Here is an 11,381-nt window from a genome sequence, read left to right as displayed (position 1 = left end):
ACTAGAGAGATGTACTTTTTGAGTGGGAGTTCTTAAGTAATATGATTAATTGAACTAATTGTCATGAACATAGTCTAATGGTCTTTACGAATTACGATGTAGCTTGCGCTATAGCTCTACTGTTTTTATATATGTTCCTAGAGAAAATTTAGTTGAAAGTTGATAGTAGCAAACTTTGCAGACTGGGTCTGTAAAACCGAGGATTGTCCTCGTTGCTACGCACAAAGCTTATGTCCTTAATGCACCACTCGGTGTGCTGCACCTCGAGCGTCGTCTGTGGATGCTATGAACATCCAACATACACGTTTCTGATGACTACACAATAGTTCAGTGCAAAATACTTAATGGCTTAGAAGCAAGGCGCCGAAAACGTTGTAAAACGTCACGGAACATAAGTGATGTTCTAAAGAGATGAAATTGTGATTTCATGCTTGTGCCCTTGTTAAGAGGTACGAGACCTCCAACAAGATTCTTTGTCGATAGTGATGGTTCTCCAAAGTCAATGCCACCAAGCTATGAGAGCTTCGTGATGAACTATAACATATCAAGGATAGATACAATGATCCTTGAGCGATTCGCGATGTTTGACACTGCGAAAGTAGAAATCAAGAAGGAGCATCAATAGTTGATGGTTTGTAAAACCACTAAGTTTCAAGAAAGGCAAGGGCTAGAAGGGATACTTCGTGAAACGGCAAAACAGTTGCTGCACTAATGAAGAGACCCAAGATTAAACCCAAACCCAAGACTAAGTGCTTCTGTAATGAGGGGAACAGTCACTGAGGCGGAGAAACTCTAGATACTTGGTAGATAAGAAGGCTGGCAAAAGTCGAAAGAAGTATATCTTATATACATGATGTTGATGTGTACTTTACTAGTACTCCTAGTAGCATGAGGGTATTGGATACCGGTTCGGTTGCTAAGTGATTAGTAACACGAAATGAAAGCTACGGCATAAACGGAGACTAGCTAAAGACGAGGTGACAATACGTGTTGGAAGTGTTTCCAAGGTTGATATGATCAAACGTCGCACGCTCCCTCTACCATCGGGATTGGTGTTAAACCTAACTAATTGTTATTTGGTGCTTGCGTTAAGCATGAACATGATTGGATCGTGTTTATTGCAATACGATTATTCATTTAAAGAGAATAATGGTTACTCTATTTTCTTGAATATTCACCTTCAATGGTTTATTGAATCTCGATCGTAGTGTTACACATGTTCATGATATTGGTGCCAAAAGATACGAGTTAATGATGATAGTACCACTTACTTGTGGCACTGCCGCTTGAGTCATGTTAGTATAAATTGCATGAAGAGGTTCCATGCTGACGGGTCTTTGTACTCACCTGATTTCGAATCACTAGTGACATGCAAATCATACCACATGAGCAAAGCCTTGTTTTCATTGAGATGAAACAAGATAGTAACTTATTGGAAGTGATACATTTTGATGTATGCAGTCCAATGGGTGCTGAAGCACGCAGTGGATATCATTATGTTCTTACTTCACTGACCACTTGAGTAGATACAGGAGTATTTACTTGATGAATCACGAGTCTGAAACATTAAAAAATTCAATTCCGTTTCAGAGTGAAGTTGGTCGTAACAAGAGGATAAACTGTCTACGATATGATCATAGAAATGAATATCTGAGTCACGAGTTTTGGTACGCAGTTAAGACAATGTGGAAATTGTTTCACAGTTCATGCCACCCGGAACATCATAGTGTGATGATGTGTTTGAAACGTCATAGCCATGCACTATTTGGTATGGTGCATGCTGTGATGTCTCTTATCGAATTACCACTATCGTTTATGGGTTATGCATTAGAGACAACCGCATTCACTTTAAATAGGGCACCACGTATTTCCGTTGAGATGACACAGTATGGACTGAGGTTTAGAGAAATCTAAACTGTCGTTTCTTGAAAGTTTGGGGTTTCGACACTTATGTGAAAAAGTTTCAGTCTGATAAGCTCGAACCCAAAGCGGATAAATGCATCTTCATAGGATATCCAAAACAGTTGGGTACATCTCCTATCTCAGATCCGAAAGCAAAGTGTTTGATTCTAGAAATGGATCCTTTCTCGAGGAAAGGTTTCTCTCGAAAGAATTGAGTGGGAGGGTAGTAGAACTTGATGAGGTTATTGAACCATCACTTCAACCAGTGTGTAGCAGGGCGCAGGAAGTTGTTCCTGTGGCGCCTACACCAATTGAAGTGGAAGCTGATGATGGTGATCATCAAGCATCGGATCAAGTTACTACAAGCCTCGTAGGTCGACAAGGTCGCGTACTACTGCAGAGTGGTACGGTAACCCTGTCTTGGAGGTCATGTTGTTGAGCAACAGTGAACCTACGAGTTATGGAGAAAGCGATGGTGGGCCCGGATTCCGACAAATGGCTGGAAGCCATGAAATCCGAGAGAGGATCCATGTATGAAAACAAAGTGTAGACTTTGGAAGAACTACTTGATGGTCATAAGACTATTGAGTAAAGATGGATCTTTGAAAGGAAGACAAACAATGATGGTGACAAGTCGCTATTAAGAAAAGCTCGACTTGTCGCAAAGATGTTTTTGACAAGATCAAACAGTTGACTATGATGAGACTTTCTCACTCATAGCGATGCTAAAGGTCTGTTAGAATTATGTTAGTTGTTGATGCATTATTTATGAAATATTGCACGTAGGATGTCAAAACATTGTTTCCTCGACGGTTTCCTTGAGCAAACATTGTATGTGATACAACCAGAAGGTTTTGTCGATCCTAAAGATACTAGCAAGTATGCAAGCTCCAGTAATCCTTCAATGGACTGGTGCAAGCATCTCGGAGTTGGAATATACACTTTGATGAGATGATCAAAGATTTTGGGTGTGTACAAGGTTTATGAGAAACTTGTATTTCCAAAGAAGTGAGTGGGAGCACTATAGAATTTCTGATAAGTATATGTGGTTGACATATTGTGGATCAGAAGTAATGTAGAATTTCTGTAAAGCATACAAGGTTGTTTGAAAGGAGTTTTTCAAAGGAATACCTGGATTGCGCTACTTGAACGTTGAGCATCAAAGATCTATGGAGATAGATCGAAAGCGCTTAATAGAAGTTTCAACAAGATGCATGCCTTGACAAGTTTTTGAAGGAGTTCAAAATAGATCAGCGAAGAAAGAGTTCTTGGTTGCGTTGTGAGGTGTGAATTTGAGTAAGACTCAAAACCCGGCCACGGCAGAATAAAGAGAATAGACGAAGGTCGTCTTCTATGCCTTAGACGTAGAATCTAAAGTATGCCATGCTGTGTACCGCACCTGATGTGTGCCTTGACTCAAAGTCTGTTGAGAGGTACAGAGAGTGATCCATGATTGAATCACTAGCAGCGGTCAAAATTTATCCTTAGTAACAAATGGACTAAGGAATTTTTCTCGATTATGGAGCTGGTTAAAGAGTTCGTCGTAAAGGGTTACGTCGATGCAAGCTTTGACACTAATCCGAATAACTATGAGTAGTGAAACGGATTCATATAGTAGAGTAGATATTTGGAGCATTTCCGAATAGCACGTAGTAGCAACATCTATAAGATGACATAAAGATTTGTAAAGAACGCACGGATCTGAAAGTTTCAGAACCGTTGACTAAAACCTCTCTCACGAGCAAGACGTGATCAGACCCCATAACTATATGGGTGTTGGATTCGTTGGAATCACATGGTGATGTGAACTAGATTATTGACTCTAGTGCAAGTGGGAGACTGTTGGAAATATGCCCTAGAGGCAATAATAAATTAGTTATTATTATATTTCTTAGTTCAAGATAATATTTTATTATCCATGCTATAATTGTATTGATTGGAAACACAATACTTGTGTGGATACATAGACAAAACACTGTCCCTAGTAAGCCTCTAGTTGACTAGCTCGTTGATCAAAGATGGTCAAGGTTTCCTGGCCATAGGCAAGTGTTGTCACTTGATAACGGGATCACATCATTAGGAGAATCATGTGATGGACTAGACCCAAACTAATAGACGTAGCATGTTGATTGTGTCATTTTGTTGCTACTGTTTTCTGCGTGTCAAGTATTTGTTCCTATGACCATGAGATCATATAACTCACGGACACCGGAAGAATGCTTTGTGTGTATCAAACGTCACAACGTAACTGGGTGACTATAAAGATGATCTACAGGTATCTCCAAAGGTGTTCGTTGAGTTAGTATGGATCGAGACTGGGATTTGTCACTCCGTGTGACGGAAAGGTATCTCGGGGCCCACTCGGTAATACAACATCACACACAAGCCTTGCAAGCAATGTGACTTAGTATAAGTTGCGGGATCTTGTATTACGGAACGAGTAAAGAGACTTGCCGGTAAACGAGATTGAAATAGGTATGCGGATACTAACGATCGAATCTCGGGCAAGTAACATACCGAAGGACAAAGGGAATGACATACGGGATTATATGAATCCTTGGCACTGAGGTTCAAACGATAAGATCTTCGTAGAATATGTAGGATCCAATATGGGCATCCAGGTCCCGCTATTGGATATTGACCGAGGAGTCTCTCGGGTCATGTCTACATAGTTCTCGAACCCGCAGGGTCTGCACACTTAAGGTTCGACGTTGTTTTATGCGTATTTGAGTTATATGGTTGGTTACCGAATGTTATTCGGAGTCCCGGATGAGATCATGTACGTCACGAGGGTTTCCAGAATGGTCCGGAAACGAAGATTGATATATAGGATGACCTCATTTGATTATCGGAAGGTTTTCGGAGTTGCCGGGAATGTACCGGGAATGACGAATGGGTTCCGGGAGTTCACCGGGGGGGGCACCCACCCCGGGGAAGCCCATAGGTGTTTAGGGTGCCGCACCAGCCCTTAGTGGGCTGGTGGGACAGCCCAAGAGAGGCATATGCACATTGGGAAGAAAATCAAAGAGGAAAGGAAAAAAAAAGAAGGAGGTGGGAAAGGGAAGAAGGACTCCACCTTCCAAACCAAGTGTATTTCGGTTTGGGAGGGGGAGACCTTCCCCCTTGGCTCGGCCGACTCCCTTGGGAGTCCTTGGACCCCAAGGCAAGTCTCCCCCTCCTCCTCCTATATATAGTGGGGTTTTAGGGCTGATTTGAGACAACTTTTCCACGGCAGCCCGACCACATACCTCCACGGTTTTTCCTCTAGATCGCGTTTCTGCGGAGCTCGGGCGGAGCCCTGCTGAGACAAGGTCATCACCAACCTCCGGAGCGCCGTCACGCTGCCGGAGAACTCTTCTACCTCTCCGTCTCTCTTGCTGGATCAAGAAGGCCGAGATCATCGTCGAGCTGTACGTGTGCTGAACGCGGAGGTGCCGTCCGTTCGGTACTAGATCGTGGGACTGTTCGCGGGATTGTTCGCGGGGCAGATTGAGGGACGTGAGGACGTTCCACTACATCAACCGCGTTCACTAACGCTTCTGCTGTACGATCTACAAGGGTACGTAGATCACTCATCCCCTCTCCTAGATGGACATCACCATGATAGGTCTTCGTGCGCGTAGGAAATTTTTTGTCTCCCATGCGACGTTCCCCAACACAAATGAGGTCATCCTATATATCAATCTTCGTTTCCGGACCATTCCGGAAACCCTCGTGACGTCCGTGATCTCATCCGGGACTCCGAACAACATTCGGTAACCAACCATATAACTCAAATACGCATAAAACAACGTCGAACCTTAAGTGTGCAGACCCGGCGGGTTCGAGAACTATGTAGACATGACCCGAGAGACTCCTCGGTCAATATCCAATAGCGGGACCTGGATGCCCATATTGGATCCTACATATTCTACGAAGATCTTATCGTTTGAACCTCAGTGCCAAGGATTCATATAATCCTGTATGTCATTCCCTTTGTCCTTCGGTATGTTACTTGCCCGAGATTCGATCGTTAGTATCCGCATACCTATTTCAATCTCGTTTACCGGCAAGTCTCTTTACTCGTTCTGTAATACAAGATCCCGCAACTTACACTAAGTCACATTGCTTGCAAGGCTTGTGTGTGATGTTGTATTACCGAGTGGGCCCCGAGATACCTCTCCTTCACACGGAGTGACAAATCCCAGTCTTGATCCATACTAACTCAACTAACACCTTTGGAGATACCTGTAGAGCATCTTTATAGTCACCCAGTTACGTTGCGACATTTGATACACACAAAGTATTCCTCCGGTGTCAGTGAGTTATATGATCTCATGGTCATAGGAACAAATACTTGACACGCAGAAAACAGTAGCAACAAAATGACACGATCAACATGCTACGTCTATTAGTTTGGGTCTAGTCCATCACGTGATTCTCCTAATGACGTGATCCAGTTATCAAGCAACAACACCTTGTTTATAATCAGAAGACACTGACTATCTTTGATCAACTCACCAGCCAACTAGAGGCTTGCTAGGGACAGTGTTTTGTCTATGTATCCACACATGTAAATGAGTCTTCATTCAATACAATTATAGCATGGATAATAAACAATTATCTTGATACAGGGATTATAATAATAACTATATTTATCATTGCCTCTAGGGCATAATTCCAACACGAGGCCCACAGGGAACCCACAAGCCCTGTAGCCGCGGCCACGGGGGGCCGCGGCCACTAGGCTTGTGGCCTCCCTAGCACTCCCCTGCCCTAGCTCTTTGGTCTATATATTCCCTAAAATCCCAGAAAAAAATCAAGGCGTCCACGAAACCACTTTTCCGCCGCCGCAAGCTTTCGTTTTCGTGAGATCTCATCTGGAGACCCTTCCCCGTGCCCTGTCGGAGGGGACTTTGGAGCTGGGGGGCTTCTACATCAACATCATTGCCTCTCCAATAACTCGTGAGTAGTCTACTTCAGACCTACGGGTCCATAGTTAGTAGCTAGATGGCTTCTTCTCTCTCTTGGATCTTTAATACAAAGTTCTCCATGATCTTCATGGAGATCTATCTGATGTAATCCTCTTTGGCGGTGTGTTTGTCGAGATCCAATGAATTGTGGATTTGTGATAAGATTATCTATGAATTATATTTGAGTCTTTGCTAATTTCTTATATGCATGATTTGATATCCTTGTAAGTCTCTCCGAGTCTTGGGTTTTGTTTGACCAACTAGATCTATGATTCTTGCAATGGGAGAAGTGCTTGGTTTTGGGTTCATACCGTGCGGTGACCTTTCCCAGTGACAAAACGGGCAGCAAGGCACGCATCGTGTTGTTGCCATCAAGGGTAACAAGATGGGCTTTCATCATAGATTTGAGATTGTCCATCTACATCATGTCATCTTGCTTAAGGCATTACTCTGTTCTTATGAACTCAATACACTAGATGCGTGCTGGATAGCGGTCGACGTGTGGAGTAATAGTAGTAGATGCAGAAAGTATCGGTCTACTTGTTTTGGACGTGATGCCTATAGATATGATCATTGCCATAGATAACGTCATGACTTTGCGCGGTTCTATCAATTGCTCGACAGTAATTCGTTCACCCACCGTCTACTTGCTTTCATGAGAGAAGCGACTAGTGAACACTACGGCCCCCGGGTCTACTCACAATTATCATCTCAACTTTTACTTTTACTTTGCTTGTTTACTTTTTGCTTTCAGTTCTCACTTTGCAAACAATCTATAAGGGATTGACAACCCCTTCATAGCGTTGGGTGCAAGCTCTTTGTGTTTGTGCAGGTACTTGTGACTTGACGCGATCCTCCTACGGGATTGATACCTTGGTTCTCAAACTGAGGGAAATACTTACCGCCGCTGTGCTACATCACCCTTTCCTCTTCAAGGGAACACCAACGCAAGGCTCCAAGGCCGCGAGGGAATCCTTTGCATATGTGCCAAGGAAATCCCTATAGGCGTAGCCAGCAGCAGGCACCCCTTTATCCATCCTTTTCTAGGATATTTATTCCATTTGTAGGGAACACGACATGACTGTTTGCCACATCTGGGATGGTGAGGATATTAAACTTACCTTTAGAAGGTCCTTCTCCCCCAGGCTCATGGAACAGTGGTATGAGCTTGAAGCTATTGTTACCAATATTTGCCTTGGTAATGACAATGATTCCCTGATTTGGCAATACAATACCTCTGGTACCTACATCACCAACTCCTTGTATGGAGTTATCAACTACAAATGTGTAACTCTAGTTTTTATACCATCTGTTTGGAAGCTATTAGTACGCCCCCTCAAGAATACACATTTTTCTTTGCGTGCCGTATATAAATTTTTTATGACCATGGATAATTTGTAGAAGAGGAAAATGAACAATACATTGCACCGTGTTTTCTATACCGAGCATGAAATTGTTCAACATTTGTTCTTTGATTGCACTGTAGACAAGGTAGTTTGGAATGAGATTAGCTCATTCTTTGGATTATAGATCGACACCTCGATACTTTCTGTTACTTCTCGTTGGGTAGTAGGGGAAAGACTTGATGTGCTTAATTCTGTCTCTACGATTGTTCTCTCGGCTTTGTGGAAGCACACGAACAACATTGTGTTTGATGGTGTGTGCTTGTTGACTTTGAAGCAGATCTGGTCGTTGCTTTTAAGCACAGTCAAGAAATGGCGCCTTATGTTAAAAAATCACATGCTCGAGAAGATGGATGCTTTTTGCGTCCACGTCCAAAAGCTGTTGAGGGAACCTCACCAAATCGAATGGTGATGATAGTTGTTAGTGTCAAAATCGATTGATCCCGAGTAGGGGGTCCGAAATGTGGATCTTGGGTCGATGGGTAACAAGAGACGAAGGGGGCGGTCTTTTACCTAGGTTCGGTCCCTCTTGATGGAGGTAAAACCTTACGTCCTGCTCTTGTTAGTATTGATGGAGTAGTGCATAGTAGAGAGTTGATCTACTTCGAGATCAGATGTTGTGGTCTAAACCCTAATAGTAACGAGCTTAATGTATCCTATGAACTACAGACCCCTCGCTTATATATATACCATGGGTGCTAGGGTTACACAAAGTTGGTTACAATAGGAAAGGAATATGTCGACCAGTGATACGTCTCCATCATATATATAATTTTTGATTGTTTCATCCAATGTTCTACAACTTTCGTATACTTTTGGCAACATCCAATGAAATTGCTTCTTTGATTGAAAAGTATGAGCCTACTCTTTACAATCTGAAAAATTTGCCATACTTAAATATTGCTATAAAAACTATGCTTCTAATGCTTATGTTAAATTATATACTAAGGACTCCTGTGTTGTCCAAAAAGAGACTAATATTTTGCAGGAGTCTATGAAAAAAAGAAATTAATGAAACTGTAAGCTCATTGAATGAAAAAGATGACGAAGAGTGTGAAGAACAAAAGGAGGAAGAGTGAATTAGCTAACCGTGTCCACCTTCTAATGAAAGTAACTCTTCAACTTATACATTGTTTACTTTCCCTCGTAAAGTCATGCTCCTCCAACCTGCATCTTTCATCAGCTGATTGGAGAATTTCCTTTTCCTTTGGGTTGGGCGTCTCTAGCTCGCTAGTTCTAGTTCATGACTTCCCTTCTATAGTTTTGAACTTGTTTTAATTTCGTTTGTACTTGATCTGGACAGTAATTGTAAAACTAGCTGGTACGTTTTGAAACTGCTTGCATAGGCTTCTTTCTGGTAATGGAGCCGGGAGGTTCTGCCTGTTGATCTAAAAACAACCGTAAAATGGATTTAAAAAAATACAACCGCGAGACGAAAAACCAAACCCACTTTTCCTGTAAGTGAAGATGGTCCTCACCCGCAAAAAAGAAGAAGAAGAAGAAGAAAGTGAAGCTGGTCCTGTTCCCGCTCAGATGTTTTCGCCACGAACTGCGATCCGCTCCGAAACACATCCGCCCGTCCACACAAACATCGCCGAACGCATCGAACGGCCCCAGCGCCAGCGATCCGCGGCAACCACCCCTCGACCAATCAGCGCCCACCTCCTCCTCTCTATAAACCCAGTAGCCCCCGCTCCCCTTTCCTCTCATCCCGCTCCAAATCCCCCACCCCGCAGTCCAGCACACAAGACCCACCTGCAAAATCCCCTCCCCCCTCCAATCTCCCGAAGCAGCGATGGCCCCCAAGGCGGAGAAGAAGCCGGCGGCGAAGAAGCCCGCGGAGGAGGAGCCGACCACGGAGAAGGCCGAGAAGGCCCCGGCGGCGAAGAAGCCCAAGGCCGAGAAGCGGCTGCCGGCGGGCAAGACCGCCTCCAAGGAGGGCGGCGAGAAGAAGGGCCGGAAGAAGGGCAAGAAGAGCGTGGAGACGTACAAGATCTACATCTTCAAGGTTCTCAAGCAGGTCCACCCCGACATCGGCATCTCCTCCAAGGCCATGTCCATCATGAACTCCTTCATCAACGACATCTTCGAGAAGCTCGCCGGCGAGGCCGCCAAGCTCGCCCGCTACAACAAGAAGCCCACCATCACCTCCCGGGAGATCCAGACCTCCGTCCGCCTCGTCCTCCCCGGGGAGCTCGCCAAGCACGCCGTCTCCGAGGGCACCAAGGCCGTCACCAAGTTCACCTCCTCTTAGATCGCTAGTGTCTGGCAGTGCTCGTAGTTACCTTGGTGTTTCACTCGTTTGTCTGAATTAGTGATGGATGAAATTTGTTGGATGTATTTATGCAGTGATGCTCTTGGGAAGCTCTAATCTGGAATAGAAATATGCAGCTCCTGATATGTGACTTGCTTTGCAACCTTAATTTCTGAATTAACGATAGTTTTTCCTCTGGTTTACAGTTGTACTTCTGTTTTAGCATTGTTACCGCCTTGATGTCGTGTTTGGTAGTTGGATTCAATTCATCCTCTTTGTTTTGCATGACAGATTTCAGTACCGCTTTGCTTGCTTTGTGTTTAATTTCAAGGAATGTCTTATGAACTTTCAGGGTTCTGCCACTCCTGTTTCAGTATACATTGAAACTTACTATATTCTAGTGACATGCTACTTTATTGGCTCGCTTCTACTGACGAGAAGTTACAAGTCTTTCGTGCCCATTTGGTGTTTCCAATGGTCTTGTGGTTGTAGCTTCTGACCTGCTAGTATCATGTACTGAACAGAACATGAACTATCCGCAAATAAATTGAAGGATCAATAACTTATGTGAACTGGTTACCATTGTAGTATTATTTACATTGTTGGATTTGTGACATCTGTGGTGATCTGAATCTTGGCACCTGCGTTTTGTAATAGCCCTAATTTTTTTTTGTTAACTGCCGCAATCTTTGTAGCTCTGTGTTTATTTGATAGCAACATTGGTCAGCATGTTTATTTGATAATTTGACAAATACTATATATTTTATCGGGTTTGTGTTGGCAAGTTAAGCATGGACCGTTTAGAGAATTTTACAGTATGACTCATCCTCAACTCCATGTCAATGCTAGGAGGAGAAAACTACATTCAGA

The 11,381-nt window shown here is 43.5% G+C and overlaps 1 protein-coding gene across 1 annotated transcript; it reads left to right on the top strand.

The window, feature by feature from the left end:
- Window positions 1-9,976: 9,976 nt before the first annotated feature.
- On the top strand, window positions 9,977-10,657 carry LOC123440491 (histone H2B.1-like). Its single transcript, XM_045117060.1, has one exon. It carries the CDS (start codon window positions 10,053-10,055, stop codon window positions 10,509-10,511), a length of 459 nt encoding a protein of 152 aa, XP_044972995.1. The 5' UTR covers window positions 9,977-10,052; the 3' UTR covers window positions 10,512-10,657.
- Window positions 10,658-11,381: the final 724 nt, after the last annotated feature.

Source organism: Hordeum vulgare, chromosome 1H (assembly GCF_904849725.1).
Source record: "Hordeum vulgare subsp. vulgare chromosome 1H, MorexV3_pseudomolecules_assembly, whole genome shotgun sequence".
Classification (NCBI taxonomy): Eukaryota; Viridiplantae; Streptophyta; class Magnoliopsida; order Poales; family Poaceae; genus Hordeum; species Hordeum vulgare.
This window is presented reverse-complemented; position numbering and strand designations above follow the sequence as displayed.